This window comes from Peromyscus eremicus, chromosome 6, assembly GCF_949786415.1.
Source record: "Peromyscus eremicus chromosome 6, PerEre_H2_v1, whole genome shotgun sequence".
NCBI classification, from domain to species: Eukaryota; Metazoa; Chordata; class Mammalia; order Rodentia; family Cricetidae; genus Peromyscus; species Peromyscus eremicus.
Genome location: NC_081421.1, coordinates 35,647,540 through 35,671,096, shown reverse-complemented (window position 1 = coordinate 35,671,096; position 23,557 = coordinate 35,647,540). Strand labels below are relative to the sequence as shown.

Here is a 23,557-nt window from a genome sequence, read left to right as displayed (position 1 = left end):
TTAACGCACCTGAACTAAAGAGGCCCTTAGAGCACTACTGGTCTCAGGCCTGGAAGAGCTGCCTCTCTTCAGAGCACCATCAGAGGTTTCTGGAAGTGTTGGAATGATGTCTGCTGTGGATGGGGAAAGTGCGGCTCCCGTAGCCTTACCACCAGGAGTCACAAGCTCCCTGGAAAGAGCAGGCCTTCCCTGTTCATTCTAACCCTGAGCAGAGGTTAAGTAAACAGCTGACAAGTCAACACTAGTTTGGAGATCTTGACCCAGCCTCGCAAAGTAGAGGAAAGAAAAGCTGTTTCCAGGGGAGACACTGGAGCTTCTTAACAAACTCAGGCACCTGGTGCTCCATCTCTGGGTGAAATCTGGAAGAAAAGCCCATTTGGAGACAAATGGACAGTTCTGATGGACAGCCTAACTAGCGGTGTCTGAAAAGCAAGATGACTCCAAGAATGCAGTGTTTAATCCAAGTCCCAGACCTAATCTTGGCCTCTGGCCAAGTGTGATGTAAAGGAGAACCTGGGCACACAAGTATACACCAGAACAATGGAACAATCAGTCCCAAGCTCACGCTGAGTCTTAATTCATATTGAACTTGGAAGTGCAGGTATTTGATAAAGGAAGGACAAGGGGTGGGGTTGGGGGTAGGGCTGAGGGAGAAGGGCAGGAGCATCCAGAACAATGCCTGGCAAAGACCCAGTGTTCACAGAGCAGTCAATGCGTCTGAAACCCCAGTCCTCATTTTAAACACCAAAAAATGGTCAGTAATTAAAAAGAAGCTGTATACAACAATAAAACAAGGATCAGATGGACTGACAGGTGGCAGCCTTTGGGGGTAAACAGGTCACTCTTGAAGCATAAACCACCTCATTCCCTTTAACAGGGAACCCAGGAGTCCCTAGAGTTTGGAAAATGTTTACCTACATTTGTAGTATTCTTTCAGACCCCAGTCCTAAATCCTGATTGTGTCAAGGTAAGTTTTTAGAGTGTTTTTTGTTTGTTTATTTGTTTGTTTTGTCACAAATTGTTTAAATAGGAGTCAACAAGAATGTTCAGAGAGCAGCGACTGTATTAGGGTCATTAATTTTAGGTGAGTCACATTCCATTAGGAGACACCCGGGGGCTTCTCCCTTCACTGGCTTCCTTCCCATTTCTCTCATCGTTGAGGCCATCTTTCAGATGTCTACTTCCTAGCTAGGTGGGGACCCATACCTTGTTCCAGAGCCATAAGGAGAGAGAGAGAGAGAGAGAGAGAGAGAGAGAGAGAGAGAGAGAGAGAGAGAGAGAGAGAGAGAGAGAATGATGCCTTCCCGTTCTCAGTTCTGCAGAACAAAGGAAGCAGAAAAGGAAAAAACCACGCCCATGGCTGCCATCACCACCGCAGCTTGCGAGAATGGAATGCTTACAGCCCAAGATCCTGCACACCTCTTTCCGCTCCTTAAAGATTCCAGTGTGATTTGTATGCCTCGGCCTTCTCTGTACAAGATTCCTGGCACTATTAATTTGCTTTCTCCTCTAGTCATTTACAAACTAGTTTTAAGAAGCCTTTTCCCCAGTGTAAGATTTAGGAAATACCTTAATGGGCCCCCATAGTCTATTTGGGGCAGTGATTTCCCCCACCCAAGCCATAAGAATCCCCCAAGAGCTTTCTAGAATTACTGAAGCCAGCTCCCTACCATGCTAATTAAGCTGGAGGCTATGGGGGCTGGGGCTAGGGCACTGGTTTGGATTTGGATTTAGCTTTTTCAAATGAAGTGATCTTAATTTGCAGCCTGTGTTGAGGATCAGTGCCACAGATGCACTCACTTAGTTTATTTGGTAGACAGAGTACTCCTGACACGCCAGTCCTTGTAAAGGGTGCTGGTGACTCCACAAGGAAGCTAGCACAGGGTCTTGTCTCTGTGGAGCCTGCAGCCTGCTGAGAGAGTCAGGCAAAAGTGTATGCAAATAATTAAATAAGGGCACATTGCCAGTCTTCTAAAGGTGGTAAATAGCTTACGTTGACAATGAGACCAGGGGTCGGGCTTGGGGTTTTGAGAAGGCTCTGCCCCCAGTGGCTGAGTTGCTGAGAACCCTTGGAGAGCTTCCCAAGCTGCAGAGGAAGAACACACAAGACCCTGGGAAAGGAGAGCTCTGTGGAAGAACAGCTAGAGGGATAGGCATTGAGGAGAAATGCACATTCATTCATTAAAATGTTTAATTGGAGCTAGCTAGAGAGATCGCATGATCTAGTTCATATTGGAGCTTAAAATCTCTGTTAAGTGTTTTAAAGTGGATTTTAATTGCAGCAAGCTTTTGAAAATTTTAAGATATCTGATAGATTTACCTCTTTAAGAAATGTCTGGTTGAAAACAATGCTACTGCCTTGGAGATGGACAGAGATGGGAAAAAAAAAAAAAGCCTGAAAGCAGATTCAAAACATTTTACAGGTAGCTTACACAATTAAATTGGCAGTGGCATTCACTGAGGTAGACAGGCAAAGGGGGGCTGAGGGTTACAGTTTAGAGAGAGGCACTTATTTCTGGAAATCAAATGTTCCCTTTGGGGTGTGTCGGTTCTGCGACGCTCTGAGCTATCCAAGTCATGGAGGCAGGTGGATATATGGATCTAGAGTTCTGAGAAGAGGTCTGAATGAAAGACTTCAATTTAAGTGTTGCCAGGGTACAGAAACTATGTCTAATGAAAATGGGCGGGATCACTTGCAGGGAGAATATACTGAGAAAAAAATTGGTCAAGAGCACCATGAGTGGCTTTTGGAATTGAAGAGGAAGGGTCTAGCAAAGGAATATTGAGAGACGGAAACCCGGGGAATTGTGGTGCTTAAAGGCTTCCAGAGGAATGTTTCAAGACAGCAGTCACCAGCGAGCTCCCAATGAAGGCAGCCCCTGTGTGAGAAGCTGGGGGTAAAGAGTGGAGAAAGACTGCTAAAACAGTGGGGGAGGTAGAAAGATGACTCCAAGTTCAGGAGGTGGAGAAGAAGAAGGAACTATAGAAGAGGGAGCTGAGCTGGAGGTGACTACCCCCATACTTTCACATAAACACATCGAGAGTTGAGCATATTGCATTCATATATATTCGATTTTCAGTGCTGCCTAATGAGCGTGGAGAGCCTTGACCAGCCCTTTGTGTGGAAAACTTGCCGTGGACCATTGGCAGACAACCCCAGTGGTCTAGGGATAGTCTCTTCCGTTGTCATGACACTTATTAGGCCTTTGTGCGTAGATGAAAAGCACCCAAATCTGGACTTACTGCAGTTGTGTTGATGGCATGTGTCTTGAGTTATACCAAGAAAGACAAGCAGATATAATTTATGCCTTTCTTTAGAAGGCATGCTCCTAATACTGGCCCAATTAATTATGATTACAGCTATGGCACAGAGCAAAAATAAACACAGTTATATGTGAAACATGAAGACAGGGAAAATAAAGAACAGCATAAAAATAGAAGGATTCTTACATTACACACAGATTCAGTATTAACACTACCCTAGCCTCTCCAAGATATGCAATGCTTGTAGGACATATTACTCTGCAATTGGCAAATGGAAAACTATTTGCACTTTTTTCTATTTCAGTCTTCATGGAGGATATGTTTTTCAGGAGTCTGAGAAAGATTCAGGGATGTCTAGCTGTGAAAAAGCCAAGACTGAAAATATCCTACTAGGTTCTTGGCAGACCTCAAAACAGAACCAATGGAGTAAAGAGAAGGTGGTGGTGGAGTCCACAATGGCGGTGGGCATGGAAGTTCATTTTCAGACACAGGAGAGCAGGGAAGGGCCAGTGTTGTTGGATGATTTTGCTTTCTGATCACCAACGTCAAGGACCATGAACAAGGATACATTCAACGTCTTTTCCATCACAATTACTGGGACTCTTGTCCTATTCAGAAAGCATGTCTGCCTTTCTGATTGGTTGAACATCAAAGCCCAGGTCCTTACCACAGCCCCCAAAGCATCACTGCTGTGTCACTATGGAAATCCATGGCTGTGGCTCAGAGCACGGACTATGGCCGACTCTGGTCATCGTTTGCCTTCCTCTCCCCTTTGCTTAATCTGGCTCCCTTTTCACACACAGTCACCCTCTCTCTGAAACGCCCTTCCTTCCACATATTTACTCGTATTCTCTCTCTCTCTCTCTCTCTCTCTCTCTCTCTCTCTCTCTCTCTCTCTCTCTCTCTCTCTCTCTTCAGGATATACCAAACACTTTTCTTCATAAGCAGTCTCTACCCATTCTACCTTTCCATCCTGCCTGCCTGCTTTTTTTTTGTTCTCCCTGGTATATGTCATACTCTGCTCAACTGTAGAGTACACTGACTTTCTTTCTTTCTTTCTTTCTTTCTTTCTTTCTTTCTTTCTTTCTTTCTTTCTTTCTTTCTAAGTGTTAATTCTGCTTTATTAGTCAACCGGAAAACTACACAATCCTCCAGTCCAGGAGGACATTAACTTAATCTTCTTCCTCATCATCACCAGCTGCAACACCACCCTGGCCCTTCTTGGCATTCTTCCTCTTCACTCGGCCTGGGAGGCCACCACCGTAAGGAGAACTGACTTACTTTCTTATTGCCTCTCCCCATTGTGTCTACCAAACACCGAGGCCCCTGTGAAGGAAAGTTGTCTCAAATCTTGTTTGGTTTAGTCATGTATCCTTAGTACCCAGAATAGTGCAGTAACTATAAAATATTTGTGGAATAAATGAATAAAACAAACCCAGCTCTGCATATCCACTAGCAACAATGGCATTCTTCTTTAAAACACTGTTTACATTAAGCATTGCGATTTTTAGACCCTACTCAATCAGATGACATTGGGAAACTGGGGGAAATGTGGGCTCTTTAGCCAGCCATTACTTAAGATGGGACACTTAGCATAACTGATGTTGCTCCTTTTCCTGCATCCCTGTTTTGTGGAGCCACCTAATCATATTGCTTGCTATCATAAGCTCAGAATTCCCTCTGTGGTGTCAATTCCACTTCCTTGTCCCTTAACTCGCTTTCTCTGTGGTGAGCATGGGTCTCTGAAGCAATGTGGAATCAGAGAACTTTGACCCGGGAAGGAAACCATCCCTGGGATCTCACCTTCAGTGAGTGAGTTTGTAGAAAGTCACAGGAGATCAACACCTCACCTATGAAGTTGTGAGTTCCCCACCCTGATTTTCATCTTTCAGTATTCTAAAGAAGCAAAGACCGTTTGTCATTCTATGTCAGACAGAGAATAGCTCTACCATTTGTCACCTAAGAGAGACTTGAGAAATGTGTTTTCATTCTGAAGATGTTGGCTATTATCTTCAAAGGAACTGGCATTCTAATTTATTATTTTCTAAAATATGAGCTTAGTGCTAATTTCAGAATTTCTTCCCCCACAAAGACTTCATCCCTCAGCACATTGGAGGCCTACACACCCCAGCAGGTGTTCTCACCCAAAAGCATAGTTAAGCTCAGGGCCAACCAGGACAGAAAAAACAACTTTCTTACTGGCTGTGACCTGTTGTACTGGCTGGTTTTGTATGTCAACTTGACACAAGCTGGAGTCATCAGAGAGGAAGGAGCCTTGGTTGAGGAAATGCCTCCATAAGATCCAAGGTATTTTCTCAATTAGTGATCAACAGGGGAGGGCCCAGCTCATTGTAGGTGGTGCCATTCCTGCTGCTGGTCAATGGTTCTATAAGAAAGCAGACTGAGCAAGCCAGAGAAAGCAAGTCAGTAGGCAGCCCTCCTCCATGACCTCAGCTCCTCCCTCCAGGAATCAGACCTGCTTGAGTTTCTATCCTGACTTCCTCCAATGATAGTCTACGATCTGGAAGTGTAAGCCAAATAAACCCTCTCCTCCCCAACTTGCTTTTTGGTCATGGTGTTTTGTTGCAGCAATAGAAACCCTAACTTCCCTGTGTTGTTGGACCTGAGGAGACAGACACCTAAGTTGGTACACCCGGGCATCTGCCAGATGAGAGTCGCAAGTGCGCAGGGTCTAGCACATCACAAATGTTTGTTAATGTCTGATCATTCACGGTGTGACAGCCCTATAACTCAGCTATCTCATTGAGTCAGAAATTACCTCAGTAATCAAAGCCATTAAAGGCGGAGAGCACAACAGCAGCACCATCCAGATGGTGGGGAAATCAGACAGACGACAGGAGAGGGGCTGTGGTCACCGAGTGTGACGCTGGGCTGCAAATGTGGGCCTTGTGCCTGGTTCTTTTCCAGATGTGAGCGAGGCTCAGCAGGCTTCCAAAGTCTGCTGCATTCCAACTTTCTGTAAGTACGGCAATGAGGGTCAGATGGACAGACATGTGGGGGATCTGTCCCAGCAGCTCCAGCTGAGCTAGGGAGTTTGAGGTACCTGTTCTCTAGGATAAAAGAGGAGAGAGACATGCAGGCCTAATGCTAACATTTGTGAGGCCCTGGGAGCATACAAATGAAAATCCGTATGTCATGTGTTTAAAGGTTTAAGTTTGAAGCGAATTAAACCATTTAATACAATATGCTGAAAATTTCTGCCCCGAGAAAGCTCCCTCCAGAAGGACCTAGGAGGGGTTTTCAATTTAAAATTCTTGACTGCTATGAACTCTGCACGTGAGTAAGAGACAGAAGCATCATAGGTTCCTGTTTAGTCTACTTCTCTTCCTAATTCGGCTTCATCCCGTTCAGGAAAGGCTTTGAGTATATATTGAGGGGGTGTCATTGAGCCGCCTATCAACTGGCTATGCGTCAGACACTCACAGTGCTCGGGGATGTGTAACAGCAGCCACCAACACGCTCTTGGGAGGACTAACCCTGGCCAGATGGCCATGCAGCCCTGGATATGGGCTCAGGTCTATGGGGACAAGGATTCTAGGGTCCCAGCAGCATAGTCTCTAATTCAGGCAAGTTCTCCAGGTCGACGTGTTCTACTGACTTTGAGCACGCCGCTCTTTGTGGGAGGGAGAACTTTCAAAAGAGGAATGGAACAAGCCCCTCTAAATAGGGGACAAGGTGTAGAAGCCCTTCTTGCCGGAATAGAGACTCATTTTGGAAACCTGACAAGCCCTGTTCGGTCTCTCACGTCTCTCAGCCCACCTTCCTCCACATCCCAAGCAGCCAGGCCACAGCGCGAAAGCCTTCATGTGTATCTTTTGGTCGGTAAGTCATAAATAGTTATCCTTGATCCCACATCTCTTTTATGGATATGGACAAAGAGAAGCCAAAATATCTCCAGTTCACACTGAGTTGTCTGCCTTTAGTGGTCGCAGGCGGGTTGGCTGGGGCTCGGGCTTGGTTTCTGTCCTCTGACTTCAAGATAAGAAAGCTGACTGTGGTCAACCCCGGAATCTCGAGGGGGAGTGCCAGACCACGTTACTAGCCACTTCCTCTGGCCCGGCTGCTGGTGACCTCCATGATGAGCTACTGTTTGTGTCTCAAGATGTGCAGGTGACTTGACTTGAGAAATCCGAAATGCAGGCTCACTAAGATGCTGTCGCTTTAACAAAGGATCCCTTTAAAATATTTAACGACTTGAAAAGGAAACTGAGCTTGAATTTTCCCTTCAGTCACTGAGGAAATAGTGTTTCTCTCCTGTCTGAAACTCACCATCTCCTCAGACAAAGAAAGCTCTTACGGTAACAGCAATGGCATTTTCTCTACAATTTTCAAATAAAAGAGAAAGAGAAAACAGCATTGCGGCCTTTTTGTTAGCATCTAACAATAAAGGAATAATACGGCTTGCGAGGGGAGAGCTCTGGTTTGAAGCTTGGAATACAAAAATAGTTAGGCTGACAGATCTCACAAAGGAATCTTCTGGGCAGCTAGGCTGGGGCGGTGGGAAGTGAAGTGTCAGGAAAGCGATACCATTGGCTATTTGTGTTGTTGTATGATGATGACCGATGTGATGGGGCCAGCCTGGGTGGAATTCTTTCTCTTTCTCTTTTTTTCCCCCTCTCTCCTTCTGTCTTCCTGCCTTTTAAAAATTTCTTTTTTATTCTTATTTTTCATGAAATCCTCCTGCCTCAACTTCACAAGTGCTAGGATGACAGATGTGTTTCTGTCAAGTCCCAAAGCAGAAACAGGACTTCACCTTTTCTGATAGTGCCTGCTCCCCTTCCTCGAAATCAGTTCTCAGTCTCTATCTGTGCAGCAATCCAGTCCTGCTTTTGGAGAAGGCATGGGGACCTGTGCTCACACTCACTGGATTCTCCTACACAGTCTTTGGGAGCTCACTTTTTCCTATAATACCTCTGAGGATGCTGCCCACCCCCTCAGTAATAGTGCCCTGCATTCCCTACTGTGACACTCACTGAGTGAGTTTACAATTATGGCTAGGCCACCTAACTCATTGTATTTTCTTTGAGAGCAGAGACTATGTATGGTTTCTTTCAAGTTTGGATCTTCATTGTTATCCCTGTACCTGGCTTATAATATGTCTAGCTCAAAAAAAAAAAAAAAAAAAAATGAATGAATGAATTAATGAATGGGAACTGAGACCATTTTGTTGCTGTTCCCATAGTATTTGCAGTAACTGAAATTAAAGAATAAAAAGAGTCATATGCTAAATTGACAATAATCTTATTTGAGGAATAAGACACTTTATTATACTTTTGGATGTAATAAGGTTTTTGTGGTTTGAGGTAGGACAGGGCAGCAGCTTATGGTTAAGAACAAGAGGGGCTGGAGAGGTGCCTCAGTGGTTAAGAGTGCTTCCTATTCTTGCAGAGGACCTGGGTTCAATACCCAGCACCCATGTGGTGGCTCACAGCTGTTTGGAACTCTGGTCCTTGGGAATCTGACACCCTCATCTGACCTTCCTGGGCACCAGACACATTCTTGGTGACCAGACATATGTGTGAGCAAAACAGTCATACACATGAAAATAAGACATAAATAATCTTTAAAAAGCTTGCAAGAAACAAAAAGGAATGCATAAACACCATAGAACAAGCTATTAATTGATCATTTGTATGTATCAATTTTAATGTCAAAAGGTAATCATGAAATCTCTACCTGTTACAGATTATGTAACTTAAGATGCAGTGTGGGGATTCAAATCACCTAATTTCTCACATATTAAAGGAAGGAATTTGGCTTTGAACCCAAATGGTCTGAACAAAGTCAGAAATCCATCACAGCCAGTCACCTGCTGGTAAGAACTGCATGGTGGTGGCCTGAATAGAGCAGCAGCAGCTATAGAAGCTCTCAGGAGTTCTGGCCATCCATCCTGCTCCAGGCCCAGCCCCACTGGCTACCTGCTTCGGTTCCTGTGGCCATCCAGCTGAAGGAGGGAGGGGGAAGGGGATAGGGAGGCAGGTTCCAATTCTTCATCCTCAGGACAAAAGATGACCATGGACCAGTTTTCAGAACCCAGTTAGAGTGGAGCAGGCCTCTCCTGCAGAGGTCTCACCCAGCCTACAGCCACGTCCTTTAAACTAGGCTACAATCAGTGATAAGTGATGGGGAATCGTAGGAATGAGTTGTGGAAAAGAAACAGAAAATTTCTTCACACACTGACGTTTAGAGGTTAAAATCCAGGGGTAGCCTGGTGGCTTCATGTGTCTGGGATCCAGATTTGGCCTTTCTTATTTTGCAATAGTACATGGCTTCTACTTCTTTTCGATTGAGTATGTGTGCATGCATGTGTGTGGAGGCTCGAGGTGGATGGTGGGAATCAACTTCGATCTCGATTCCATCTTAGTCTTTGAGGTAAGGCCTGTCAATTAAGTCCAAGGCTCACAGATATGGCTAGTCTTGTTGGCAAGCTTGGGATGCCCTGTCTTTACCTTCTAAGCAGGAATTAAGGGTAACCACCACATCCACCCTGCATTTATGTGTGTTCTGGGGATCTGAATCCTGGTCCTCACACTTACACAGTGAGTACTTTAACCAGAGGGCTCTCTCTCCTGCCCCATGGCTTCCATTTCTGATGCCACCTGGACCAAAATATCCCCAGAAGACATTGCATCCATAGTTCAGCTATGCGAGGGAGGGAGTGAGGTGGGAGCTTCCTGCTTCTCCACCTCAGCTCCCCTCGTCTCACCCGAATAATGCTAAGTTTATAAAAAGGCGGGCACATGCCTGGGTGAAAAAAATCTGAATTTGGTTACAGAGAGAAGAGATTTTGCTCCTGGTCAACAACATTTTATCCACAGCTACCTTTGCCCCAGGTACTCCTCTGGACAGCAGTGGCCAGTTGGAAGGGTCATGGTACCCTTCTGTGGGGGAAACCGGGGGCTTTTCACTAGGGTTTGCATAACTACATTTATCCTGTATCACCTGCGAAGTACAGAGAACTGTGTTCTCTTGAAGCCACGGTGGCTGCTTAACCATCGAGTTTATCATTGCGCTTTGAAGGTGCCCAGCAATTCAGGCTGCAATGAGGTCAGTTTGATTCTAACTGCCCTAGTCAAGCCATCAATGTCCCCTCCCTGCACGAACCTTCCTTGTTCACAGCCACACCCCAAGTGCTACCAAACGCAGGTTGGAGAATCAAGCTCCTGACTGCAGTTTTCAATAGTGTGATTTTGGAGAAGAATGTAATTGAGGGTGGTGGTGACATAGTCTGGTTTGCTCGTTGGTGAACTCTGACTCCTGCAATCAGGTGATATTTGTCCTAATGTGTTGTTTGTTCCTTGTGTTGCAGGCTCCTGTGGCTGTCTTGTCATGATATTGTTTGCCTCTGAAGTGAAAATCCACCACCTCTCAGAAAAAATTGCAAATTTTAAAGAAGGGACCTACGCCTACAAAACGCAAAACGAAAACTACACCACCTCATTCTGGGTTGTTTTCATTTGCTTTTTTGTTCATTTTTTGAATGGGCTCCTGATCCGACTTGCTGGGTTCCAGTTCCCTTTCGCAAAATCTAAAGATACAGAGACTACTAATGTGGCTGCAGACTTGATGTACTGAAAGGCAAATATCTCCATAATTTCTCAGTAAGGGAAGGGACTTGCTTTGGCCACATTTGGAGATGGTTAATTTTATCGGTGCGTTTGGACTCCTTAAGCACCAAGCCTGCCCCTCCTCCCTTAAGCTATGTTTACAGGATTCCCGCTGGAAAACAGTGGAGGAGGCAGAGGGTGGTTTCAGAAAGATGTTTTGCCTGGTGGGAAAATGACTAGATGGACAGATGGTTACTCCATGTAACTCACTGAAGGATAAGATGCATGGTCTACCAAGGAGAACTCCACAGGCACACAGAATATATTTTAATAAAACAGATGTTATTTCTAATTGTCCACGAATTTGTTGTCACGGATCCCAGGAAGCAGAGGTGAAACTGATGTCCTAAAGTGACAATGCACTGGATCTTTGAAAGGACTCTCTGTCAGTTTGGTTAAGGCATGGCATAGTTACTATGATAGTTAAAACTAGAAAAACTTTATAAGCGATCAAGAGAGAGAAAGAGAGAAGGGGGGGGATCAAAGTTTTTCCCCCTTCTGCATCTGAGTGCTTACAGTGGATAGCATTGCTGCAGCCACACAGGCATGGTCGAAAATGATCCCTACTAGACAACTTGGTGAAAGCGCCCCGCAGAGACTCTTTCCAGCCTACTTGTCTTCAGCACTAATGAAGTCCAAATTATGAAAAGCATATAACCCCAGAATTGAGGTGGTTTTGCACTGTTTCAGGGCCATCATGAAGTATGATCCAAGTGAATTCTTTCCCCTTAATTACCCACCAAATTAATCTGTTGGTGACCAAAGGCTACAAGTGAACTTGAAACTGACCGTTCTTAACTCTCAGTGGGTTATCCCGAGGAAAGCACTCAGCAATGAGCCAAGACCAGAGAAATGTCTGTGTCCTGGCCACAAACCCTAGAGCCCATAAAGGGTTTGGCAATGCTCAGCAAAACAAACCTGCGAACTAGGAAGACAGCTCAGTTGATAGCTTACTGGCCTCAGAAGCATGGGTACCTGAGTTCAGATCCCCAGCACCCGCACAAAAAGCCTCGTGGCACATGCCTGTAATCCCAACACTGGGAAGGTAGAGATCTTGGAACTCACTGGCTAGCCAGTCAAACCTACTCAGTGAGCTTCAAGGTCAGTGAGAGACCCCAAAATAAGGTGGGAGTGATTGAGAAAGACACCCAAGTCCACCTCCAGCCTCCACGAACCTCTCCATACACACGCAGGCACACACACACACACACACACACACACACACACACACACTTTCCTTTTTAAATAATTTACAAGGAAGGAGCTACTGTACACCTGAAATAATTAGCTTTGGTAGTGGAGTCCTGTTTATACCCAGACATCAGGACACACTCTACATTTTCAGGATGGAGTCCTTGCACCTTAAATCACGATACTTGAAAGTTTCTAGAAGCCCACCAGCTAGACTGTCAAGGAGCAGACACTTGCTTTGGTGATGGGCTAGTAATGCCCAGGCATGGAAGTCATCAGCTGAAATCCTCAAGCACAAAGCTGTGTTAGGAGGGGAAGGGAGGGGACCTGAGGGCCAGAGGATGGAGTGAATCCCCTCCTCCACCCCCACCCCAGGGCTCTCTTTCCACCTCTTTCCTCTGCTCAGGCCTGGAAAACTTCCTGTAGCACCAAGCTCCTTTCTTTCTTTCTTTCTTTCTTTCTTTCTTTCTTTCTTTCTTTCTTTCTTTTTTTTTTCCTTTCTTTTTAGAAAACAAGTGTTTGGCTGCTCTCTGTTCTGTAAAAAGGAAGGCTTCAGACAGACACTGAAATCTAATGAGATCCTCACAGACAGATTAACAGTAGTCCCTCTGCCTGGACAGGAGCAGGAACCAGGCTCCTTAAAGACACCAGAACGTCCATGAAAATCCTGTCACACACACGAACAATAACTCTGAACACACAGTTCACACTCTCTGTCCCTCTTCCAACAGATGAAATGCCTGGGGTTGCCCTGAGGGGGGCCTCTGGTGTGATGCTCTTCTGTCTGCTTCTTTATAAGGATCAAAGGCCTTGAAATTGCCATTCTATTTTGCTGAGCTAGGCCTCCCTCGCTGTTGGTGGCTATCATTCTCATGAGGACTCAGGGCCCCCTGCTGGCCCTGGGCTGGCAAGCACCCTGCCAAGGTTAGGACCCACTTCACAGGTTACCAGACACCAGAATATCAAGGCTGTGACACTGCCTGGAGGGAGTTGCCATAAGTGTCTAGGGAAGAGTCCTGGGGTGTTCCTTCTAGTAGAAGAAAGGTCCAACACTCATAGATTATTACCAGGATTAGTTCTTCCCAATAACTGCTTTTAGTGCCACTGCTTGTTTTAACGGATGAGTGCCACTGTAGCTTAGTAACTGGAAATGTAAAGCCAGGGTTGAGGATCGCAAGGGCACATCTTGTATACAAAGGACTAACTTCACTCCCAACTCCACTTGGAGCTCTTGTCCTGCTTATTATTGATCATGGTGTGGTCGTTGCCTTGGTTTCTTGAATCAGGATCACAGGCTGAACCACCATGTCTACTCCTTCCTCTATCCTTTTTGACTGCTGACTTACAGTATTTCTGTGAACCACACCTTTGTAAGTTGCTTTAGCTTTTTTTTTTTTTTTTACTTTGCTTTGTTTTTAGAAAAAGGTGTGATGTACCTTTAACAAATCCAAACCTTGTCACTATACAATGCCTACATAGAACACTAAGGTCAACGTAAACATAAAATGTAACCAGGTGCTCAAATGTATCAACTTGTAGCCAGTTCAGAATCCCAGGCCCTGTGTGAGGCATCTGGTAATTATTTCTTGAATGGCTCTCTGTCAGTCTTAGTCCTTTCTATTCCAGAGAACTGACTGCTTCTCACCATGGCTAGACGACCCTAAAACGGGTCACTTTCCTACCATCTGACCCTTTCAGTGTCCTCGATTTCCATCTCATTCCACCTCTAACCAGGCCTTGGAATTTTGAAGGAGTGGAACTATTTTGAGACTGCATTTCAACACTACCAGACCTTCCCAGGGCTGTAGCTGCATACAGCACTCAGAGGAACATGCTGATGCTGGTTCTAATGAATGAATCAAACAGCTCTTAAGATATTGGTGGTGGAGCTTCAGCTACATGTCCTGCATAACAGGGGAGTGCAGGCCTCCCACCTGCTCTTAAATCAGTTCCAAAGGTCACAGAGACTACATTCCCTCTGAAACTGCAGATCTTCCTCTCAGGAACTAAATTAAAAATGAACCAGCTTGATAAAGCGAGAAGGGAACTAGGTTTATGCCCAGATTCTTCCTCCACACTGGCTGTCACCTGACTTCTCCTCAACTTCCTTTGCTTATTTGAAACTAGTTCACAGGACACCTGGTTTATTAGTCAAGGTTCTCTACAGTAACAGAATTTATAGAACTAATATCTCTCTCATTCACACACACATACAGAGAGAGAGAGAGAGAGAGAGAGAGAGAGAGGAGATTCGTTAGAATGACTTATAGGCTGTAGGATGTGGTCCAGCTAATCCAATATGGCTGCCTATGTATAGTAGGTCCAAGAATCCAGTAATTGTTCAGTTTGTGAGGCTGGATGTCTCAGCTCATCTTCTGTATACATAGACATCATAAAGAAGTAGGCTCAATACCAGTGAAGGAATGGACTTGCTAGCGAGGCAAGAACAAGCATTTTGGGGTTTTAATTAGTTCAAGATATAGTCAAGTTGACAACCAAGAATAGCAATCACAAACTCAGCCCTTGCCAACTTGACATACAATCATATCTCCTCATTTCATGATTAATTTCTAAATAAAAACAGTAATCAGGTCATAATTATGCCTACACATGGTATAACTATCCCATGGGAAAACTGCAGATACACTACATATTTAACCAGAGTATAATTATACCTAACATAATATAACTATCCCACATACAACTTCAAATACATTATAAATTTAGAATAGGTGGGGCATTCTTTTAGTATTTCAAACTTAAATATGGCAACCATTGATATTCTCTTAATTGATGTTATATCACACAGTAAAGAAAGTGAGGAAAGAAAATACAAATATCTGTACAAATGCATTCTTAACAAAATATGACAGATATAGGTCAATTATAATCCTTGTTTCTGCAACTGGTCACATGGTCTTAGCTGGCATTTGTAACTACCTTCCTCTACTACCCATTTAGTATTTTCTCCACCTTCAGTAAGCACCTCAACAGATCTTAGCTCATTTCCTGGAGAAGTGACCCATACCTTCATTCCTGATGGGTCTGTGCCCTTTGTCATCCTGCCTGGATTGGCTGTTGTAGTTTCTCATTGACCTTAATCATGCTACAGGACATGGTAGCACCAAGAGAAGCCCTAAAGGATCTCTTGAACTCCAGACATAATATTTTTTGCCACCTTTGTGGAGAAGCAATCCAATCTCCCCGTGGTAATCTGGATCAATCACCCCTCCTAACACTGTTATTCCTTTCTTAGCCTGTTGGTTTAAGGGCATCACAAGCCCAAAGTGGCCAAGAGGAAATCTGAACTTCCAGTTCAATGGAATGTTTACTGTGGCTCCTGGCAAAAGTGCCTCCCCAATAGAATCAAAACTTCTAGGTCAGCAGAATGTAAGGTCATGGAAACAGGAAGCAAAAATTTTTGTAGTGTGTCACTAGGGGTGATAGTTAAATGGAATTATTCTTTTTTCCACCCCTTGATTCCTGAACCCATGGATCCTGGCTATAACAGAAAACATGCCATATATTGGAACTAGTTTAAAGTATATACCACCTTCTGGAGAACCCTGCCCCAGCCCTCCAGGCTGCCACCACCTAACTGGTGCTCTAACTGTGTCTTCAAGAAGCCATTCCACCTTCCTATCAGCCCAACTGCTTTTGAATGGCAGGGAACATGGTAAGACCAGTGGATTCCATGATCATGGGCCCACTGTTATACTTCTCTGAGTTATTTGGTCAGAAGCAATACTATGTAGAATATCATGATGATGGATAAGGCATTCTATAAGCCCATGGATGGTGGTTTTGGCAGAAGCATTATGTACAGGAAAGATAACTCTACAAACAGAGTAAGTATCTACTCCAGTAAGGACAAAGCTTTGTCCTTACTATGGAGGAAGTGGTCCAATGTAGTCAACCTGCCACCAGGTTGTTTGCTGGTCACCCATAGGGAATAGTGCCATATCTGCTGTTGTCTCTGCTGTTGGCATATCTGGGACTCTGCAGTAACTGTAGCTAGATCAGCCTCGGTGAATGCAGTCCATGTTGTTAAATCCATGCATAACATTCATCTCTGCCACCATGGCCACTTTGTTTATGGGCCCATTGGGCAATGATAGGAATGGGTGGTGGGGAAAGAGGCTGGCTATCTACAGAACTCCACCTCAGCTGAAGTCATCTTTTGATGAGCCTTTACATGGGACACAAATATCTTCACATAATTCACTCATTTGGAGATATTTGTCCACATGCTTCTTCCCCAGATGTGGAGGTTTGAAAGAAAATTGCCTCCATAAGCCCATAGGGAGTGGTGCTATTAGGAGGTGTGGCCTTGTTGGAGTAGGTGTGACCTTGTTGGAGAAAATGTGTCACTGGGTGTGGGCTTTGGGGTTTCAAGTACTCAAGCCAGACCCCAGTGTTACTCTTTCTTCCTGCTGCCTGCCAATCTAGATGTAGAACTCTCAGCTATCCCTTCAATTTCTTCATTACACATGTCTGCCTGTGTACCTCCATGCTTCCTGCCATGACGATGATGGACTAAGCCTCTGAACTGTAAGCTAGTCCCAATTAAACGTTTTCTTTTATAAGAGTTGGTATGGTCATAGTGTCTCTTCACAGCAATAGAAACCCTAACTAAGGCAGAAGTTGGTACTAGGGACAGGGATACTGCTGTGATAGGCCAGATCATGCTTTTGTTTGGAGGAATATGGAACATTTTGGAACTTTTGACTAGAAAAGCAGTTGAATGCTTTAAGTGGGGCTTAATGGGCTATACCAGTAGGAACATGGAAGACAGTGGTGCTGACAGTGATTTGAACTGGGGGGGGGGGGGCATGCTGGCTCAAGTGGTTTCTGAGCAGAATAATATTATTATGGGGCCTAGAGTCCAATCTTGTGATATTTTAGCTAAGAATGTGGATGCTTTATGCCCTTATCCAGAAAATCTACCCAAGGCTAAAATGAAGAGCTATGGATTAACAGTTTGTCAGAGGAGATTTCCAGACAGCCTCGTATTGACTGGGTTGTGTGGTTATTAGTGGCCACACTTGGGCAGATTTATAATAAAAAGGAGCATGCTGAGGATAAAGAGGGCACCAGAGAGTATAAAGGAGCTAAGTCCTGTGTTCAAGGAGATAAACAGATTAAAGAAAAACTGGGGTGTTAAATGGGACCTCAGGGCAAGACCCCATCCAGCTAAGATTCCAACTTGTAAAAACAAAGTAAAGGAAAGTTTAGGTCCAAGTGTGGTGGTGACTGCCTTTGATCCTAGCACTCAGGTAGAGACAGGTGAATTTCAGAGTTCATGGCCAGCCTGGTCTACACAGTGAGTTCAAGGACAGCCAAACTTAGGCAGTAAAGGAAGCAATCAAAAACCAAAAGCTGATGAAAATGTATTTGAATGAAGGGGCCATGTTCTATCCCCAGAAAGCAGCAGAACTTGGCAGCTTTGGCCACATGGTTTGGGCTTTAGAGTCAAGGATACAGGAAAAGAGTTATGAATTCTCCCTCCATGACTAAAGATAGTGACTAAGGCTAGGCATGCGTCAGGAGTGTCTCTGCATGGAGGCCTAGAGAGGCCATTCTGTGAAGCTGTGAAGGTGAAGCCTGGGTTGCATTGGAAACCCCAAGATGTTGGAGATGCCAGAGTCATGAGATACCTGCCAAAGAAAGCTGCTAACAAGGAGTGGAACCAGCCCAAGAGAAAGAAGTGTGTTGCGGTCAACAAGCTAAAAGGAGTTAGAGATCTGAGCAGTATTTTGACATCAAACATGGAGATACAGAGTTTGGAGTTTTCCCTGCTGGTTTTCAGTCTTGCTTTGGTCTAGTATTTTCTCACTATGCTCCCTCTCCTCCCTTTTAGAATGACACTGTATTTTAGAGGTATATAATCTGCTTTTTTATTTTGATTTTTACAGGTAATTAGTTAAGAGATTGGATGGATCTCAGAAGAAACTTTGAACTTTGGACTTTTAACAGTGGTGATACTATGGTAGACTATGAGGACTTTTAAAAAAAATTTATTTTATGCTAATTGATGTTTTGACTGCATGTATGTCTGTACAAGAGTGCCAGGTTCCCTAGAACTGGTGTTACAGACAGGTGTGAGCAGCCACATGGGTGCTGGGAATTGAACCCAGGTCCTCTGGAAGAGCAGTCAGTGTTCTCAACCACTGAGCCATCTCTCCAGCCCCCAACTATAAGGACTTTTGAAGTCAGACTGAATGTCTTTTTGTGTTATGATATGTCTACAAGCCTATAAGTACCAGGGAGTGGAATGTAGTGGTTTTAATGAAAATTACCCCCCAGGCACATAGGGAATGGCACTATTAGGAGGTGTGGCCTTGTTGGAGTAGGTGTGATCTTGTTGGAGGAAGTGTGTCACTGAGGAGTGGGTCTTGGGGTTTCAAAAACCCAATCCATACCCAGTGTCCCTCTCTCTTCCTGCTGCCTGCTGATCTGGATGTAGAACTCTCAGCTACCTCTCTAGCACCATGCTTCCCTGTGTGCCTTCGTGCTTCCTATCATGGTGATCACGGACTAAACCTCAGAACTGCAAGCTAGCCCCAATTAAACATTTTCCTTTATAAGAGTTGATGTGGTAATGGTGTCTCTTCACAGCAATAGAAACTCTAAGACACCAGATGTCTTTCTCACCAATTTTTCAATCATGCTCTAGCCAAGTCAATGACTATCCAATCAATACTTGGCTGCAGCCAATGAATTCGTAAACAATCACACATCTGGCCACTTCTTCCAAGCAAAATGTATGAGCATGTGCACTGCCTGAAGTTTTGCCCACTGTGAAGATTTCCCTTCACTGGGTTGTCCCAGAAAGGGGTGGTAATGCTGCAGTGGTCCATTTGGTGTTGCGTGTTTAATGCACAGAACCATCAGTAAACTAGACCCTATTCTTTTCTTCCTTAGTGAACTGATCATGGGGCACACTCCAAGAGGCTATAGTGGCATGCTTGGTAGTATTGTAATGGGAAATAAAAACATAGGCATTTGGATACCTTCTTCATGTAACTTCCTTGTGCCTTTGGGATCTGCTCAATTGGCCCATTATACAGCACTTCCATTTGAAAATGTATTGCTGCTGTGCATCATGATTCAGTGAGTCAGATAACACCCAGGTCATGGCGGATAGCTCAGGTCTTTTGATAACTTGGTGGCCAATTGTCAAATGTTCAGTTCCCACTACATCCCAATAGCAGAACAAGAGCTATCTTTCAAATGGAGAATAGCAGTCTGCAGATGATAGTAGAGCCTTGCTCCAAAATCCCAAATATCTCCCCTGTGATTTACTTATAGAGTCCTACCAAAGGCTCCATACAGCATTCCTGTCTGCGACTGACACCTCAAGTACCATCAGGTCTCCTAGATCATAAGGCCATAGAGCAGCCTACACAGCAGCCTGGACCTATTGAAGTCTTCTCCTGTTCCAGGCCCCACACAGAACTAGCAGTTTTCCGAGTCACTTGGTATATAGACTGGAGTAACATACTCAAGCCAGGAATGTGCTGTCTCCAGAATCCCACTAAATCCAGGCCCACTAAAGACTGTGTTTCTTTCTTAGTGGTGGGAGGGGTCAGGTGAAATAACTTATCCTTCATGTTAGAAGAAATTTCTTTGCATGCCCCATACCACTGGACTCCTAAGAATTTCGCTGAGGTAGAAGTTCCTTGAATTTTGCTTAGATTTATTTCCCATCCTCTGATGTGCATAGGTGCTACCAATGAGTCCAAAGTGATTGCTACATCCTACTCACTTGATCCAATCAACATAGTATCATCCATATAGTGGAACAACGAAATATTCTGTGGAAGAGACAGACAACCAAGATCTCTTCTAACTAACTTATGACACGGGGCTGGAGAGGTAAATCTGTAAAGGTATTGCTCACCTTGCCACCTGAAAGCAAACTGTTTCTGGTGGTACTTATGGATAGGTACCAAGAAAAAGGGATTTACTAGATCAATAGCTGTACATCATTTACTGGGAGATGTGTTAATATGCTCACATCTGGTACAGCAGCTGCAGTCACAGTCACTACTTGAATGAGTTTTCAATAGTCAACTGTCATTCTCCACGATCCATCTGTCTTCTACACTGGCCCAATTGAAGAGTTAAAGGGAGATAGGGTGGGAAACACCACTCCTGCATCTTTCAAGTTCTTGATGGTGGCAACAGTTTCTGCAGTTCCTCCAGGGAAGCAATACTGTTTTTGATTCACTTTTTTCTTTGGCAGACATAACTCTAAAGGTTTCCATTTGACCTTTTCAATCAAAATAGCCCTCGCTTCACAGGGCAGGGAACCAATGTGAGAGAATTCTGCCAACTTCTAAGTATATCTATTGATAGATAAACATTCTGAGACTGGGAAAATAACCACAAGATGAGTTCAGGAATCCACTGGACCTACTGTGAGTCATACTTCAGACAAAACTCCATAATCACCTGACCTCCATAAGCCCCTGCTTTAACTGGAGAGCCACAATGTTTCTTGGGACCTCCCAGAATCAGCATCAATTCAGAACCAGTATCCAACACACTCTGGAAAGTGTGATTGTTTCCTTTCCCCCCAATGCACAGTTACCGTTGTAAAATGCTGTAGGGCTCTGTGGGGAAGGACTGGAGAAAGGCTAACAGTAAAACTCTTAGGTATTTTATCAAGGTCCTTACTCAGAGTAACCTGGCCACCCTTTCATTCTGGGTTTGCAGACTGGCTCAAGTATGGAAATTGGTTCATGAGCTGAAATTTTATTTTGTTACAATCCAGTGTAGCCTTTTCTACCATTAGTTTGAGAATTTTTCTGCTCATACAGATAAAAAAAAAAATTCAGTAGGCTTCTTATCTACTTTGTACATGGAAACACTATGACTGATTAGCTAGTACCACAGGTCCATATGAGTCATGCCACCATAAAATCACTTTGCCTGTGCTGACCATTATTGGTCAGGCCATTATGGACACTGCTTTGTCTATGCTGCCCACTATATTAACTACAATCACCTTGCTTTTGATGATTCAGTGATGCCACCTGGGCCCTGCTATGTTGGGACCTAATTAAACCTATTACATGTAATTAATCAAATTGAGCTGCAGCATCTCCAACCCTAAGGACTGGGATAAGCAAAAGGGTGACAACAAAGATCTTCAAGTATGCTGGTGCCCCTTTCACAGTTTTGTGTTTTATAGGATTAGTGAAGGGCATGTCTTTTGCTCCTTCACATTGTGAAAGATTAGGTTTTACACAGCATACCCATTCCAGCACTGAGATTTCACTGAGCCCTAAAATCCCTTCATCAACACTAAGCCAAGGGATATCAAGCATCTCCAACTACCTTTCAGTAGACCATCTTTTGACAAATGCTTCAGCCAACTACTCAGACCTTTGACACCTTTTTTTAAGCTGCGTGAACTTCCATATTATATCTAATATCTCCATTCAGTGGGCCCATATCAATAAACTCAGCCTGCAGGTTTATGTTCCTGCCACCATTGTTTTACACCTTAAAATCCATTCCCACACATATTCCCCAGACTTCTGCTTGAATGAACCAGCAAATGCATTAAGTTCTTTAGTAGTGTAGCACACCTCCTCATGGACTACACTCTCTACTTCTCCTCTAGGAGCTTATTTTGCCCAAAGCCTAGGAGTTTGTCTGTCTTATTCTGCCTAAAGCCTGGATGTAGGTCTAGAGGCAACGATTGGTGGCTTGGAGGGACATCAGTATGGCCTTGCCCGTCATCTCCTTCAGATAAAATCACTGCTGGTTTAGTAGAGAAAGAAGGATTAATTTCCTCAGTCAAAGGTGCAAAAGGCAATATTTCAGGGGGTGGGGTTGGGAGAGTACCTCTTCTGCTGGGGAGGGAGCAACTACTTCCTCAGGTGAGATAAACCCTTGAGAACCTGAGGGTTCAAAGTTCTCAGCTTCAATAGGGACTTCCCACACATCCCCATCCCACATTGCAGGATCCCATTCTTCACCAATTAATGCCCTTACTTTAACTGCCAACACTCTCTGAGACTGGGACTTGAATTTTTGCTGTAATTCAGCCAACCTTATAACAAAAGTTTCAGTTTGACTTCCCACAAGTTGAGCTTATGGCTGCTAGAGAGATGATTCTCTTCCAGAGATACTTAGAAACATTTACACTGTTTCTAGGCATCTGAGTCCTGTCAATTTCATCACTAGATTCTTTTGTTGTCCTTTATCATATTCTGAGATGGTAAAAGTTGATTAATTTTATCACAGAACTCATTCTTTTTCTTTGTCAATTTATCCAGAGATGCTAGGATCAACCAACCAGCATCATAATTTTCCCACAAATTGTCAAAAGTTTTATATACACAATCATCAAATCCAACAATTGTTGAATAAGGATAAGCAAATGCATTTATTTCCTTAAGTTTGTAAAATAGCTCACACCATGGTTTTTCAGTACTCTCTGAGCTGTAAGGAGAGGCTTCAGTAACTGGAGAGTCTCGGGTAACTGCAAATGTTGGCAAATTGGACAGCATATTCCAGATACTTAAAAGATCCATCCTTATATTTCTGTTACTCTAGATCTTTATTAGTTATGGTTCTTTACAGTATCAGGACTTAAAAGAATTAATTTCTAGGTAAGTAGGTAGGAAGGTAGGTAGGTAGGTAGATATATACACACATACATACATACGTATATACATACATACATACATACATACATACATAGGGGATTTATGAAAATGATATATAGGCCACGGTCCAGCTAACCCAATAATGGTTGCCTATCTATAGAAGTTCAAAGAATCCAGTAATTATTCAGTTCATGAGGTTGGATGTCTCAGTTGATCTTCCATATACACTGGAATCCTAAAGAAGTAGGCTCTAATACCAATGAAAGTAATGGACTTGTTAGCAAGGCAAGAACAAGCAGGCAAAGAGCAAAATCTTCCTTCTTCCATGTCCTTATATAGGCTTCCAGCAGAAGGCATGGCCCAGAGCTAGGTCCTCTTACCTCAAAAGATCTGGATTAAAGCCATGTCTTCTAAACTCAAAGATCTGGATTAGAGGTGTGTCTTCACACCCCAAAGATCCAGGTTAGAAGTGGATCTTTCCACTTCAAATTAAGTCCCAAATCCCTCACATCTGTTCTCCTCCATTTTGGAGTTTTAGTTCATTCCATATGCAGTCAAGTTGCCAACCAAGAATAGCCATCACACCTGGCTTCTGTAGGATGTGAACACAGATAACAATCATAGTAGTCTTTCATGGCTCTAAATAACCTCTCCCAACAGAGAATGGACTCATTGCTCCTCACCCATTCCCTCTCCCTCAAGCCCCTCACATTTCATTCTGCAAGTTTTTAAGTCCTTCTGGGTCCTGAGAAATAAGTCTGTTACTCCAGTTTCTACATCAGCACAGCTCACAGCCAACCTTAGACCTCTGTGAAAAAAACCTACACAACCACAACAAAGGAACTGTTC

The 23,557-nt window shown here is 44.0% G+C and overlaps 1 protein-coding gene across 2 annotated transcripts in view; it reads left to right on the top strand.

The window, feature by feature from the left end:
- Clrn1 (clarin 1) overlaps positions 1-10,860 on the top strand; it is a 36,872-nt gene extending 26,012 nt beyond the window's left edge. For both annotated transcript variants that reach the window (XM_059264698.1, XM_059264697.1), the window contains one exon: positions 10,595-10,860. In XM_059264698.1, coding sequence (XP_059120681.1) covers positions 10,595-10,860 — 266 coding nt within the window. The remainder of the gene's footprint in view (positions 1-10,594) is intronic.
- Positions 10,861-23,557: the final 12,697 nt, after the last annotated feature.